General features: G+C 37.2%; 1 protein-coding gene across 4 annotated transcripts in view; it reads left to right on the forward strand.

Moving 5' to 3' along the window:
• phactr1 (phosphatase and actin regulator 1) overlaps positions 1 to 16,876 on the forward strand; it is a 119,956-nt gene that overhangs the window by 96,844 nt on the left and 6,236 nt on the right. For all 4 annotated transcript variants that reach the window (XM_066723099.1, XM_066723092.1, XM_066723075.1 and 1 more), the window contains 4 exons: positions 1,790 to 1,992; positions 7,006 to 7,162; positions 11,979 to 12,034; positions 13,679 to 13,740. In XM_066723099.1, the coding sequence (XP_066579196.1) occupies positions 1,790 to 1,992; positions 7,006 to 7,162; positions 11,979 to 12,034; positions 13,679 to 13,740 (478 nt within the window). The remainder of the gene's footprint in view (positions 1 to 1,789; positions 1,993 to 7,005; positions 7,163 to 11,978; positions 12,035 to 13,678; positions 13,741 to 16,876) is intronic.

Below are 16,876 nucleotides of genomic sequence, written 5' to 3' on the forward strand. Positions count from 1 at the left end.
TATAATCTCTGTTTACAGAATGTGTAGGGCTTTTTCAATATGCCAATTTGATGGAAAGGGCTAAAACAAATTGTTTAGGAAAAGCAGTGCAATATATTTTTATTTTTATTTTTTTTCTTTGAAGGGGGCTGGAATGATCAGGGGATTTGCACAAAAATAATTTGGCTGGTCTCTTGGTCATGAGTTGATTATTTTGGAGAGTCTCTCCTAAAGATCTGATTAAGTATGGTGGGCTTTATAAACTAAATGCATCATACATTAATTTTAAACATGGCATCCCATTAACAATTATTTAATTTGGATTGTGCCCTAATTATTAATTGCATTGTTTGATCTTAACTCCCACAGCAGGTTTTCGCTTTGGGAAGCCAGAAAAGTTAAAACTTGAAAGTACATCGGCAGCAGCTTTCAACTGTAGATTACAGCTTCCCACGCATTATAAGTTACTGTAACATAAATGTGTTTAGCTATTTAAGCAGTGATTATAAATTGGATGCATCCGGGACCCTGCAGATGTCAAAGACCAAATATGCCATGCATTGCTCCAACTGTTTAAACAAAAGGCCTTTAAATACCGCCACGGTTCACATCCTGATGACTTTCAGAACTTACTAGTTTAAAACCAGCACTTTGCACACTTTGCAGTTGTGCTTTTCTTCAGGGATTGTTCTGAAGGCTGCTGTCTGTTTGAAGTCAGACACTTTGGATGTAGCCACTTCCGTTGCATCATGGTTGGAGAAACATTGGCTTATCTAAAAGCCTTTTGTGATTTCACCCTTGAGCTTTTTTTTTTTTTTTTTGCCAATACTCAATAAGTGAGTTTTTAGGGATCTGGGGTTTTGATTTGGTTTTTGATATGGCCTCTTCCCTTTAAAATAACTTTTCTAATCCATTCCCAAGCAGTAGAGAACAATACAGAGAAGCCTGATGTTGACTTTGTGATGATATTGATTCGAAGGTGGCATTTGTCAATTCTAAAATGTCTCTATTTACAAGCTAGACAGAGCAATATTAAAATGACCTGGCAGAATGCTGTATTTCAGTCTGCAGACTTTCCATTCTGGCTGCGGCAGTTGGTGGCTTCCTGTCTGTGTACTGTTTGGATTTGTCTTGGGCAGTGGCTAGGTTTACGTTAAGGATTAGCACATTAGGGTTAGTGTTAGATTAAACAATTATATTAGGGTTGAAGCTAGGTGTGAATACAATATAATTGAGGCAACCTTGTGGGAAACAAGTTTCTAAAACCGAATGCCCAAACAGCTGTAGATGTATTTATGTGTAGGAGTGAGTAATCTGACAATGTGGAGAGGTTACAGCTTAAATAAAGGGAGGAGTATTTCTTGGAAAAGCAGGAGCTTCCCATTCGTTTTTTTCCCGTTTTTAATGATTCGGCTCTCCTTGCTGTGGAAATCAATTACTTGACAAATGGTTAGTACGAGGTTCACTCGCAGTTATTTCCCTAGGTGGGGTTGTGTGTGTGTTCTTGTGCCTGTAAGCTTTTTTTGTCCATATTATTCCATTGATAACTTGGCAGAAGTGGTAACTCATGTGTCTTCTCTCAGACATCCTGTGTTCAAATAGAAGCTCCACTGTGTGCTTTGTTTTAAGTCAGGAAAACATCACTAACAAGACCGTAAAATATTTTTGCTTTCCTTTGTAAATTTTATAATACAAACATTGGACAATTTTTTTCTTTTCTAAACAACAATGCATGGTCAGGAAGAGTAAGACTTTGAAGTCTCCCTGTTGGTTTTACCGATTAGTAATTCAATCTTCTTTTCTCCCTCAGCTCTGCTTTGCATACAGGACAAGGGACCATGCTAGATGGAAGACAAGTGCCAACTGTAGTGATCGAGTGTGATGATGACAAAGAAAATGTGCCTAATGAATCCGACTACGAGGACCTTCCCAGCATGTACAAAGATGACGACGATGATGATGATGATGATGAAGATGACGACGACGACGATGATGATAGCACACTCTTTACAAGTAAGAACTTTATTACTTTATTACTCTGTGGAGTTTGTACACCTAAAAGGTACAGCTAGTCCCAATTACAACTTATTAAATATATTGTAAAGTAGAATTTTTCAGTTGGAGGACATAATTTGTTTTTATTTACAAATAAAATGAAATGGCAAAAGTATATATAAGCGCAAAACTTTAGCATATTTACAAGTTTTATAAATATATACACTACCCATCAAAAGTTTTAGAACACCTCCATTTATCCTTTTTTTTTTTTTTTTTTAATACAGTTTAATGTCTCGGTGTACTCGGAAATTAAAGCATAGAACTATTAAACAATTACAGAAAAAAATTAATCATGGAATCGTTTTCTTTAACAAAATTTTACTTGCATTCTGGAATGGGACTATAAAATCTCAGAAAATATTGACAATGATGACATATTCTGGAACCAGACAGTCTACTGATCAAAACAAGACCTTCCACGTTTTGGTAGAAGCAACACACACCCATAGAGAGCTCAAAGTGTCAAGATGGACAACTGTTTACAGTGTACTAATACACAACGATTTTACATAATTGGATCTGAACTTCTCAGTGTTAGAAATATCAAATAATATATACTGGATCAATTAGGTTGTCCTGATCAAAACAAGCCTATGTGCAAAGAAATCTGATCGAAAGTGAGTGATCTGTGACCGCCTGAATGAGACCCCCCCCCCCCCCCTGGAAAAATGGGGGTGTTCTAAAACTTATGACCGTTAGTGTAGATATGGATGTGCACATAAACTATGTATGCTGTTGATTAAATTACATGATGTGATACATTGTATAATCCATGGATTCATGTTCACATTAATGTTTAGAAAATTAATCCATCTCCGTTTATATCGGCAAAATACGCATGGTGGGTCTCTAGCACAGATAATCTAAAAAGGTTAAGTCTCCATGGGTTTTGAGTTCTGCTAATGAGAAATGGCAGAAATACGCCCCCCACCACAGTGTCGTTTATATAAAAAAAAAAAAACTGCTTCAGCAACGATGTCAAAATGTATAATTAAACAAACTGGCACAGTTACTTCATCCTTCAAAGAAACCGGTCACCACCTGTCCACTGTGGGTTTCCTAGTTACTGTCATGGAACTGTTTTCTGTGTGTGGAAAGCAAGCTTTGGGGACTATTTCTACAAATCATACCGGTGAAGTCACCATTGGCCCCACGTGGGACAAACATTAATGAACCCACTGCTACCCTATATTTGTATGTTGTTGTGAAAGAAAACGAGTGGGCCCTTGAGAAACAAATGCTATGGAAATGGAAATATGACCTGGTTGATTGTTTGTTGGTTTTGTTGTTTTTTTTGCTTCTGCTTGTATACAAATAGAACACGTATACATACGGAAACTAACCCATTGTTTCTTATAAAGCATCTTCCGGTGTAAAGCACTCGACTTTCTAAATGGATTTTGCGCGCCCACAGAAAGTAACTGTTTGGCACTACACTTTGACGGCCAGGGAGGTTGCCTGGAGTTTATGATGATGTGCTTCTGTTTCATATTGAATCTCTCAAATTATGTTGATTGCTTTTCTAATCCGGATGAATAGCTGTCAACTTGAGTGTGCCATAAGCAGTATATATCAGAGATCTCTTATTAGAGAGTAGCATGCACACAGGCGAATTAGATGCATAATTCATAACTGGAAAATATGCCAGCACAAATGGACATATATTTTGTTTACAGTTATCAGTAAGATTCAGTAGTGCATTTGTAATCACTGCTAATAGGGATCTGTAAGTTAATCAAACAGGATTTAATTTGGAATACTATGAGTGAGCTTTTTTCTGTATGAAGAATTGAAGTGAGTGGCATTTCCGTCTCATCGTATCTTGCATTGAGCATGTAAATTAGTCTAAAAGGATTATTTCAATTATAAGGGTTAACCCATTTTAAAAGAAGCATTTTTATTTCTTATTTGTCCTTTTAAATACAATAGCTGAAATGGATGTGTGTGTGCAGAACGAGAGATGGTACAGATACAGAAAGAGGGTTCTAGAAGTGAAGATTGGTCAGGTCCTTCAGTCTCAAAACCGAGGGATACAATGCATCAAATATTCAAAGGTTAATGTTACATTTAAGGACGTTTGGGAATGAGGGTGATTTAGTGCTGGAATATTCTTTGGGATTTGCTCTAATCTAGACAGGTTATCGTTGGGGAGTTTCACAGTTTAGAATGAATTGTTCTGTGTGAGATAATTGAGATAATTATCCTAATACCCAAGGGTTTATATAACACTGCAGACTGCCTGTGTTGGTATTGTTTTACCTGTCTTCTCAATGCACTGATGACTTGGCAAGTTTTGAATATATTTCCTTTATTAAGCCTCCCTAGTGAAAACATTCTCCTTTTTAGCTGCCCTTTTTTTTCCCTTCATTCTTCAACATTTACATAGTCAAATGTCAGGATGTTGGAAAAGAGAATGTCAGCAAAGTAAAGGAAACATATATATTATACACACACAGTTCTGTGCAAAAGTTTTAGGCAGGTGTGAAAAAATGCTGTAAAGTAAGAATGCTTTCAAAAATAGACATGTTAATATATTATATTTTTAAATTTACAAAATGCAAAGTGAGTGAACAGAAGACGAATCTAAATCAAATCAATATTTGGTGTGACCACCCTTTGCCTTCAAAACAGCATCAATTCTTCTAGGTACACTTGCACAGTTTTTGAAGGAACTCGTCAGGTACTTTTGAAATTTTACAATTTCAGTGATCTAGCTTCCTCATATCACACACTGTCCTTCTGATGAAGCTAGGGCTTATCTCTCTGCCTTCAACGGAAGGGTCAGTCACTTTCTTTAATTTCAAAACCGGAGTTGTACTTGGATGTCACAAGCTTGTACCTGCTAAGGACCTGTTGCCCTTGTGTAATCTAATTTTTCTCCCTAGCAGAAAAAAAAACTATCAAAATATCAACAAAAGGTTTTCAAAACTAAGGTAGTCTGAAGCCACAGTTATATATCCTCTCCTGTATACTGTACTTTGAGTAATTTGTATTAGCTTGGACTAAATCATAATGGTGTATCCTGATTTGTGTGGAGAGAATGTGAGAAACTTGAGTGACTTTCCTACATAAGTGCTTCTGTTCTTTGTAAAGGATGCAAATATTTTGTCACAATTGTAAGCTAAAGTGGTATACCTGTGGTTAATGTAAATGTCCTTATTATGTAAAGGATAGGACAGTGCAGCAATGTTGAGCAGTAGCAGTTCAAATGGTGGTACGGTATCTGGGGGGCAATTTTATATTAATTCACCTATCGATGACCCACAATTTATAGTGCAGTTTCAGAGCTCGGGAGTCTGACATGTCCTATCTAAAATGGTAGAATAGGTAGAAAACACAGTGAACAGTGGGTAATTTTATTAAGACTTGGGAGCAGGTGATAGATTTATAGTCCACTGATACATAGTATGTTTCATATATATACAGTTCGGTCCATAAATATTTGGACAGTGACACAGTTGTCGTCATTTTGGTTCTGTATGCCACCACAATGGATTTGACAGGAAACGGTGTAGTAATTACACCCATTTTTATATGTGGTCCCCCCAATTTTAGGGGCTCAAAAGTATTTGGACAGACTAACATAATCATGAATTAAATTGTGAGTTTCAATACTTGGTTGAAAAGTTTGTAGTCAATGACTGCCTGAAGTCTGGAACCCATAGACATCACCAGGCCTGTACTGCAGCCGTCTTTAGTTCCTGCTTGTTCTTGGTGCTTTACCTTCAGTTTTGCATTCAGCAAGTGAAATGCTGCTCAGTTGGATTCAGGTGATTGACTTGGCCATTGCAGAACATTGCACTTCTTCGCCTTTAAAAAGTCTTGGGTTGCGTTCACAGTGTGCTTCAGGTCATTGACCATCTGCACTGTGAAGCACTGTCCAATGAGTTTTGAAGCATTTGGCTGAATCTGAGCAGATCATATAGCCCTAAACACTTCAGAATTCATCCTGCTGCTTCTGTCAGCAGTCACATCATCAATAAATACAAGAGAACCAGCTCATTTGGCAGAAATGCATGTCAATGCCATAACATGCTTCACAGATGAGGAGGAATGCTTCGGATCATGAGTAGTTCCTTCCCTTCTGCATACTCTTCTCTTCCCATCATTCTGGTACAAGTTGATTTTTGTCTCATCTGTCCATAGGATGTTGTTCCAGAACTGTACAGAGTTCTTTAGATGTTTTTTGGCAAACTCTAATCTGGTCTTCCTTTTTATATCTTGTGGTAAACCCTCTGTATTTACTCTGGTGAAGACTTCTCTTGATTGTTGACTCTGACACAGATACGTCTACCTCCTGGAGGATGTTCTTGATCTGGCCAACTGTTGTGAATGGGTTTTTCTTCAACAGGGAAATAATTATTCTGTCATCCACCACAGTTGTTTTCCGTGGTCTTCCTGAGCTTACCAGTGCGTTCTTTCTTTTTAAGAATGTACCAAATAGTTTTGGCCACACCTAATGTTTTTGCTATCTCTCTGATTGGCAAAACACCCCAAGAACAAGCAGAAACTAAAGACAGCTGCAGTGCAGGCCTGGCAGAGCATCATCAGGGAAGAAACCCAGCATCTGGTGATGTCTATGGGTTCCAGACTTCAGACAGTCATTGACTGCAAAGGATTTGCAACCAAGTATTGAATCTCGCAATTTAATTCATGATTGTTAGTTTGTCCAAATACTTTTGAGCCACTAAAATTGACCACATATATAATTCCTACACCGTTCACCCAATTTGGATGTAACTACCCTCAAATTAAAGATGAAAGTCTACACTTAAAGCACATCTTAATAGTTTCCTTTCAAATATATTGTGGTGGCACACAGAAAATTGGCGCTCTTTAAATTGGTAGGTAATGCACGCTGTATGTTTCCCTATAGGGTAGAGCACCAGCGCTGGAATAAAAAAATACAAGTGAAGCTTGAGAAGACATGCCCATTACCTATCAACATATTGTCTCTTTATCCACCAGGCTCACTAGCAATGAAGGTCTGCAGAAAAGATTCGCTGGCAATCAAGCTCAGCAATCGGCCATCCAAACGAGAGCTGGAGGAGAAGAATATTATCCCCATGCAGACGGACGAAGAGAGGCTTGAGATGAGGCAGCAAATTGGAACCAAATTAACACGGTAGGAGCTAAGGACCCGGCCTGGATGAGTTGGATGTTTCTTGTTGCAATGGTGTAAAGAATGACAACAGAAAATGCATAAAGTTCTGTACACTCTTTTTTTACCTCATAAGATTCATTTTCATTTTATGCAACATCTTTGAGGCGCTACCATAAACACATAGACTGGTTAGGTTTTGCTGTATCCTGTCCCCAGTTCTCCAAATGTAATCATGGTTTGGGGGAAATCTCTAGTTTAACAGGATCATGGCTAGAACTTTATTTGCCCTACTAATTGCTTAGGGATGACCTCGGTGTTTTCCAAGAGCTTTCTTTTATATTTTTGGTGATTTAGGTTTAAATAAGTATTCTACAAATTTTTAAGTGCTTCTTTTATTTAAGGGCTTAAAACTGATGACATGTCAATCGCATTAAATAAAAATAAAGCTGCTAAATGTAAAAGTGTGGCCATCGTCACAATGCACCTGTGGTTGGTGTGAAAACATCTTGGGTGGGGGTAGAAAACCAAATGGAATGGTCTGAAAACTAACCACACACAAAAGCCATGATACCCCTGTCCTAAAATACACTCTAGGAGTGTTTCCTACAGTGACATAATGGCAAACAAAAAGTGAAACGTGCTTCAAATCTCATGTGGTTTCCCTAGCACGTGAACTGGCTTTAACATAATGAACAAGATTCGCAGTACATTTTTGTGTGAAAGGTGTTTGAACTGGTGACCGCATTTTAAAATTGTGCCTTGCAGTTTTCACTTTGTCTGCATACAAACCCACAAACCTGTGATTTACCGACATTGCACCGAACAACAATGACTGCAGAAAAAGTCAAAGCACTTCCTGGATTTCACGGTTGTTAAAAACACAATGTACGCAACTGAAGTTGCTTTCAATTTGATTTAAGACCAGCACATTTGAAAAATACATCAACACTTTTTTCTGTTCTCTCTAACAGAATGTAAACCTTTTCCCTGCCATTCAAGAATACGGTCCTTTGTCATCCAGTTAAGAACATGACCAAAAATGGATCTGACCTACTTCAAGAGATACGTTATGAAAAGAGATGTGCCAGAAATAAACATCCACCTAGCGGACTTTAATGCAGGGGAATAATTAGTGTTATCTCAAAAGAAAATAGCATTTTCTCATTCCTCTGCCTCTCTCCACTCCTCTTCAATCTCCCCCCTCTAACTCTGTGAATCACAAAGCTTGTGTGCATAATGAGGTTCACGATCATTCCTCCTCAAGTTAGAATACAGCAGACAAAAAAAGATGTGCAGTAAACGGATGAGAGGGAAAGACAATGGCAGTGAGCACACATTCTTTTTGTTTTAACATTTCTCTTGCTTCTGTTAATCCCCTCCCAAACTATCAGCGGGTGTAGGATTCAGTTTGTTATTCAATGTCACGGACCATTGATCAAACATTCTGGAAAATGGGTAATATTGATAAATATCCAGGGGGAGGGGATTTCCTATGGTGTACATGTACATATCCAGTTCTGTCCAACAATGGAAAATACATCATGTGACAAAAGCCTGTGTCTGTTTTGAGCGCTTGGAGGTTCTCGTTCTGCGAGTGAAGACTTTGATGCATTGTCCCACAAAACGTGAATTTAAAAGTTTCTTACTTGTAGGCTTTTGCAACATTATATTTCAACTGTTTAACCTCATACTGAACTGTTCAACTCTTTGGGACAAGCCTGGGATTTATTGGGAGGGAAGAAATGAATGCTCAAAAACCCCAAAAGTGCTGTATTACGTGACAAAACTGACAAAACGTCTCAAATCCTGTTATCCACACTTTCTATTGGTATGAATTGAGATTTCATTACCTACTGCAGTGTGGCACAGAACTCGTTCAGCATTTGTAGAGGATCAAAAGTCAGTGTTAATTCAATTTATTGTAAGTTAGATTTTCTTTGTAGAAAACAAATGCTTATTTGGTTAGTTTGGTTTTCATTTAAATTCCAACATAGTAGTTTGTTTACTACAAGTATACCAACTAAAATGGCCAATTGTGCATTTCTAAATAATGAAATTAATAGAATAATTTGAGTGACTGACCAAAAGTTGTACAAATAAATAAGTCCAACATTTCCCACACAACACAATTATACATGTGCATTTTCCATTTAAACGGGCAGGTGGGTTGTTAGTCTTTTTTTACTTGTTTTTCATATTGACTTCAAAGGTGGCAATGCCAGTAGAAAGATTGTTTAGCTTTTTCTGGTGGGAGTTGGAATAATTCACCCAAGCGGAACTTAGTGTATCTGAGAATTGATCAACACTTCAAATGGAAAACACACACACACGCACTATATCACATCATGTGATGTTTCTCCTAGGTTTTTTAAATTATTATTTCCGTTTTTAGATGGCCTCTACAGAAAGAAATGTAAGGTCATGAAATTACAAATTAAGTGAATGCTGTGCGGGCTGCATGCTAATCAACCTGGAAATGTGTACCTGACCAGAAGGGGAAAAACTACTTTGAGCAGTTAAATGAATTAAAACGCATGAGCACAATGCCAGAGGAGACCTCCTACTTTGATTTGCTACAGCCCTTGAACCAAACACAAGCAATATTTTATGCAACAGGAGATATTTCCCATTGGTCAAGATAGTTACTGTGACTGTTTCTGTCCTTCAGATGCACCCTAAATGTGATGCTGTTTCCATAATTACATTTTCTGTAGTGTAAGAAGATTAAAAAACGTTGTAATGATATTATTGAATTTGCATTATGGGAATCAGCTATTCGTGTGGCAGCAGTTCTGTCATTTTCCTTATCCAACACTGACAGGTGACATCAGTGTTTGAGTTTAATACCTTGCAACTCAACATTTAAAATCCCGGTACAGTACAATCTGAAATGTACATCAAGCTAAGAGCAAACGGTGTTTTATCTTAAAGAAAGATGGTTTCAGCATCCTGCTTGTGAATTGTATGGTCATTTTATTTGTTTTTAAAGCCTTGCTGTCTTGTGAATAATGTTACTCATTTTGGCCTGCTTTCACATAGATTCAGGAAGTCCAGGTTCTGGATTACTTTAACTGATATTTATGAGTTGAAGATAATTATAATACAGATTCTGTGTATCTGGGCAGATATTACGTGATTTGAGATTTCATTCAATGACTAATAATTCTGTATTTGAGACTAAACATATGAAACTGTCTCACTTCCTCTATAAAAGGTCTCAGTTGTGTAACCATTTATTATCAAGTTACTTCAGTAGGTACACACTGAGTTAGAAAGCACCTAACCGATATCTGTGGCATTCAAGAAAACCCATTGAATTTCCCCAGGGAAACCAATTTGTTTGTGAAATTCATGTACATTCTTCCCCTGTATTATCAGTAATAGTGTCTTTGTTCTGATACTTTAAAATTATGTTCATATAAAAGATCGTATTTTTGTAAGAGTGCATCAAAAGAAGTTTAAGTAACCCGTTAAATGCTCAGTTCATCACCATTAATTTAACGCAATGAGAATCCATTGTGGTAAAAATAGCAAGCAAGTGCTTTGTTAATGTTCTCAAATGGCCTTCATTTTAAAATGGCCAATAAGGAGAGAAGGTTTGGCCATTATTATTATTTATAATTAATAATAACATTATTATGCCTAGGGATTGCTAGGTTTCTCCACACCTCCTTTGATTCTTCAAGGAGCTGTGATTCTCACCTCAAACAGAAAACCCCACAAGTAATCTGTAAAGCCAGGAAAATGGGAAGGGTAATGCATTCAAACGCAAATGGAGAGAGAAGGTTAGTCCCAGCTGAGATCAGACGGAGGCCATATGGGCAGCAGTATGTTTAGACTAAATAAACTGTATCATTTTCCTTTTTCTCGCTGAGCTGTTGTCAAGATAAATGAGGGGGAACCTTATTTACAAAGGCTGCCTGAAGTGCTGATTTAAAGCACTTCCCAAAGGTTTCCACTTGCGAAGGCTCAGTAACGCTGGACAAGCCAAAGCCGAGGGCTGGAGGGACGGGGTATTTTGAGATCTTGCTTTAGTTTGTCATTTCTGAGCATGCTCCTTAAGTCTCTTTGATTAGGAGCTGAAAGAGAAACGTCATGACCAGTCAGTGGACTCCCTATTATAATAACCTCATACTAACTGGTGTTGGTGGTCTTGTCTTCTATTTGGATGAAGAGTAATTTTTTAACTGTCCAAAACTGTCACATGCAAATGTCAATTTAGTTGGATCCACTGCCTACTGATGAAGTGACTGAATGCTTTTTTGATATGCCATTTAAAGATAATCTTGTGCTTTTGTGCAGATGTTGTATATATTCATAAGTTTGAGCTTTTCTTTTTGATTATTTGTTTTAATTGAATGTCACATGAAAATTCTCACAGCAGTAGAAATTATTTGAATGAGATCCGTCATTATACTAGCATGACAGTGCTGTAAATAAACAGTTACGTGCTGGCAAGCCACGTGGAAGTCAGTCCTACACCACAGGTTTCGATGCATCATCGCTTGGTTACTTTTTCACACTGTGTTTGTGTGCCACATGTTCTGCATCATGTCTGGAAAGTAGGCGTGGGAGGAAGGAAGCCATGACAAAACTGATACACACTGTATGGAAAGTCCACTTGCACTATTTCTGTTCTGGTGCAGCTGCAGTTGTGAAATACTCGCATCTCTCACCACTGACTTGACAGCAGCACTCGGCTTGGTTTTTGGGGTTTACAGTCAGGCGTGTTTCCACAGGACGGATACACAATCCTCACGGGCTGCTGGGCTCCTGTATTGCAATGAAGCCCTCATTCTGAAATGGTCAATATATTGATCCATTTTTTATTTTTCAGACGATTGAGTCAACGCCCTACAGCAGAAGAACTCGAACAAAGGAATATTCTTAAACGTAAGTAGAATTTTACACTGATCTCTGTTCTGTGGGATTGTCCAACCCCTGCATCAAGTTCTCAGTTTAAAAATAAGTTGGGCTCTATAGAAATAAATGTTTTCATATCTTTGTTAAAAATGAGCAATTATGCCACATATGTACATCAGTTTCTCTAGTTTCTGTTCTAGCTCTTGCATGCGGGTAAAATTTCCCTCTTCAAACAGCTCTTTATTTTGCTGTTTTTCAAACGCTGATGAGACACTGAGGATTTTGACTCCTTTCAACTTCACTTAAGAGTGATTGCACTTAGTTTTGGGGTCTGCAGTAAATTACAGATTAAGATGTAAAACTAACATATAAAAATGTTTAACTTTCTCAGTGCCGTTTTGTGATGGCATCTGATTTAAGTCTCCACAAAGACTACACATAGGAGCCTTACAGTAGTCAATTGATACCTTGGCTAGTATCCTTTCTTAGGGGAATTTGACATTTTTACATGAAAAAAAATGTAGTTTCCTTCTCTTATTCAATCTTTAGTATAATTTTGTGAATCTGACTAATTTTACGGAGGAGGTCTAATCTAAAGTAAAACCGTAAACCTTAAAATGTAATGGTTGACTTTGCAACATTTGAAACATTCATTTTAGCATTACATCACTCGCGTATTTCATCAAAGCCGTCCTCATACATGCAGCTGCTGTCACATTTCCCTGGATCTGTAACAGTAGCACACATACTCCACCCTGGAGGGATTGAAAATCAAGAGTCCGCATTCTGTGCGTGCTCCGAACTAAATGGAACAGATTACATATAAAGTCAACATCTGTCCCCAGTCTTGAGCAGCTGAGCACTTCAGCAGAGCTTCTAAAGACGCAGAACTGCAACACTGTCGTTCATGTAAGACAGCGTGACGTTTGCAGAATGGTACAACTTTGTAAGAGCTGTGACCTGCATTTAGTAGAAAGATTGGCCACCAGTTAATTTTGTTTAGAGAATATGAGAGATGCTTCAGAGTAAAGGTGTAAGATCCTGCTGACCTGGAAGGAGAAAAATAAACAAACAAAAGGTGATATTAAATTAGATATTTGGCACAGTTTAAACGAAATCCACAGGTAACGGCCGACCTTACCACTGAGTCCCTGTTAGTTTCTCAATGGAGTGCCGAGCGGTTTAATTCGGTCTTGCTTAATTTAGAGCTGGCTGTGCTTCCTGCCAGTAAACCTTGCTTCGATCCTCCGGCATTGTTCTCTGATAATTAAATTGAAACTTGTCCAGAAGACCACCCAGGGGGGCTAGAAAGCTAGTGCCAGTGGCCTCAATAACACATTGTAGCCTCCTCGTTCTTCTGGAATATATTTTATTTTGTAAAAGCACTATTGCATATCCATCAACTCCCGATTTTAGCTTTCAAATCCATGCTCTGTATACTGTACATATTTTGGTCCTTAATGCTGCATCAGTTCTGTGTTTTAATGAGGTTGTGTCGTATGGCCAGAATATACTAGAAACCATAGATCAGTGAGCAATTGACAGTGTGTTTTTCATTTTGTTTTGAAGTTTACACACGTGCCCTATTCAGACTGGTTTTATTTTCCTGAACAGTATGTGTGATTTGAACTCTTGAATATATGCAACATTGAAATTATATTTTCTCCATTACAGCAAGGAATGAGCAAGAAGAACAGGAAGAAAAGCGAGAAATTAAAAGAAGACTAACACGGAAGGTAAGATTTACAACTTTCATGATGCATTTGGGGCGATTTGTAGAAATCTAGGATTTCACTTTAATATTCACACTTTGTGTGTTTATAGTTATTAGGCTTTTTCTATCCTTTTAAAGTATTTATTTGTATAATATCAGCTGCGAACTAATATCATTTAAACTGTGTAACATCTATAACTCTTAACATTAATGACTATTGTTTCCACTATTATAAATTCTTTGTGTGCGTCTCATAAATATATGATAAGATATGTTTTCAGTGCTTTTTCCTCAATTCACATATCAATTGAAGTAATGTGAAACACTTTCTCTTCCACATCCAGGGGAATCTGTGAAAATGCTTTTTTGTTTTGTTGTTGTGGTTTTGTTGAAGCGAAAGGGGTTTTGCTAAAAGATCTGCAAAATATCTTGGTTTCTTTTGATTTGGCACCATCTTTCACAGTGCAATGACTTTGTCCTTTATGTGGTTGACATACAAACACTATACTTAGGTTAGACTCATTTACAGGTGAACTACATCATAAGTCTAAACTGTAGTGGACTCATTTTCAGGGAACAATATTGGCTTATAAATGTAAAGATGCGTGTAATTCCACATAACACAATCCAACACGGTACATCCGGTGGGATTTGTATCAGCAGTTAGAAAAGCACTTAGCCATAATTAATGACTGTGTCTTTACACAGTAAAAATAAATAAATAAAATTTAAACCGCACAGGTTGGGCAATTGTTGGTTTCAGTATTACGGATATTGACCTGTGATTCAATTGGAAAAATGAAAATGATGGAGGTTCATAACTGCAAACCTACAGTCAGTGCTATGAAGTCAGTGCTTGCTTTGCTCAGTGAGTCTGCAAGGGCACATTTGCTGAGTTGTAACTCCGTGATATTGCAAAAATACAAGCCTTTACTTTAAGTGGACATTTAAAAAAAAATGCAAAAACATATTTCCCTAACCACAATTTATGTTCACCTCAACAAAATAAATACATGTTGGGAAAGAACAAGAAAAGAAGGTTATGGGACAGCTTGCTGCTTCCTCAGTTTAACAAATAAAATAAACAATTCTGAGATGAGTGTGTAGATGGGTTAACTCGGCTTAAGATTCAGTCATGCCATATTTGCATACAGGAACAACCACTGACATTCAGCAGCTGGAGTTTCTTGCTTTTGGGTGCTGCTTCTCCACATGCATGGTTATCTGCACAGTTGCAACGAGTCTCTGTTAAGTGTCTGCAAAGTTTAAAATGTGCAGGTTTTCCGGCTGCAGTGAGATGTGGAACAACTTACAAAAACACTTTGTGTGTGTGTGTGGTATGTCTGTAATGTAATGTTACTGGTTTATTTTTTGTATTTACTGAAATAGAACATTGTCAAGAATAAATGCTCAAAATTATGATTTACTATTATTAATAATCTTCATAATAATGTTAATAGTTCTGAATGCACTGCTATGCTATAGTCAGAATATCTGATATTCGTGAGAGAAGACTGCTCACATTTCTCACATTGTAGTTGAAGCAGATGTCCATCAGTCAGAATAGGGGCTTACTGACTCGTAACAACCACTCAGTCCCAACATGCGTTGTCCTGTCCTGGCTCACGAGAGAGCCCTAGAATAGAAATGATCAGATGTAATTTTTAGAAAATACAATTTTGTGACTTATGCAGAGGGCAAAAATTTATCTTATAAATAACTGAGAATAAGGAGAAGATTACACGGACAGCTGTCACAGACCTCGGATGCATATAATCTACACAGGCTGGCTCTGTGAGATAGTGTTCGAGTCTTCCAGGAGGCTAGAAACATATCCGGGCTTTTATCATTCCCCACGGAGAGCATATTTTAAAGGCAGAATACATTCTTGCAAAGATGACCAGTAATTAAGGTTTCATATGCGTGCCACTTGTACCAATTTTGTTGTTCAGTTAAAGTAATTAAGCAATTGATTGTAGCTATCTTTTTGAATTAGACTGTACATTTAACAGTACTCCCAAATATCAAACTTGTCTTGCTTTTGTAGGTTTACACTTATTAATATAACACTTTAGAAACTTCCTATTTCAAAGTTTTTATTATTGCGTAAGCTATATATTGTGTACACATTTGGTGGAAAGAAACCTCAAGCTGCAGATATTCTCATTCCAAGCTGTTCTGCATTTTTAAATTATTCTTTTTTGATACATTTTATCATTGATATCTTAAAAGGAGGGTGCAACGCTTCCGTTTGATTACCGCCGCCCCAATTGTTAGTGAATTAATCCACCACATTTGCTATCTCACATTATTTAAGGAATTTAATTTAATGTAGATAATGTATATGTATACAGTTTGTAACTATATTCAATATACCACATGCATAAAACTACATTTAAAGGTTCAAAACAGCAGGTCAGTGTTATGAAGTGCTTGCAGCAGGACAGAATACATAATATTTTCTAATCTCAATCGTTTCAAAGCTTATATTTATGTTCTTGGACTCCAAAGTGTTGCCAATAACTACATTGTGAAGAATTAATAGGCTCTAGAAGCCACAGATCTGCATTCCCAGAGAGTAATTTTAATTGTCTATATAAAAATGTTTGTAATTTTTTTGTAATCTCTGGCCACCCAGCTCCATGCACTTATGTGTTTCCTGTGTACAGTTGTGAGCTGAAACTGTGAAAATGTGGCCTTAGATTGTGCAATCATAGAACTTAACTGTTTCAAATGAAATGCTTTGAAATCGTGTATGAAAGGAGCAGACTTTCTACTGCATCTGTCTATCTTTGAATAATGGTGACTGTTCCATAAATGCAGTGCATCATAAGTATTAGTTTACTATTGATATGACCCAGTGTTTCAGACATTGGCATATTGAGTTTCCAGGGACTAGATGTTTGAGAACAAACTGCTGAATCTTTTGCCAGTTTATACATATTTTTTTTAATTACAAAAAAGAACCATGTAGGAAGGTGGTAATAACATGTTTCTGCTGCAAACATATGGTGATATATTCACAACATGCAATATTGCCTTTTTAATTATAACCATTTGCATTCCAGTGAATATAATGGAAAAAAGCAGTTTGTTACATTTTGTTTGAAAAGTTTATTCCTTACAGCAGTGTTTATAAAACCTAATATAGCTTTGGG

The sequence above is a fragment of the Amia ocellicauda genome, chromosome 2, assembly GCF_036373705.1.
Source record: "Amia ocellicauda isolate fAmiCal2 chromosome 2, fAmiCal2.hap1, whole genome shotgun sequence".
NCBI lineage: Eukaryota > Metazoa > Chordata > Actinopteri > Amiiformes > Amiidae > Amia > Amia ocellicauda.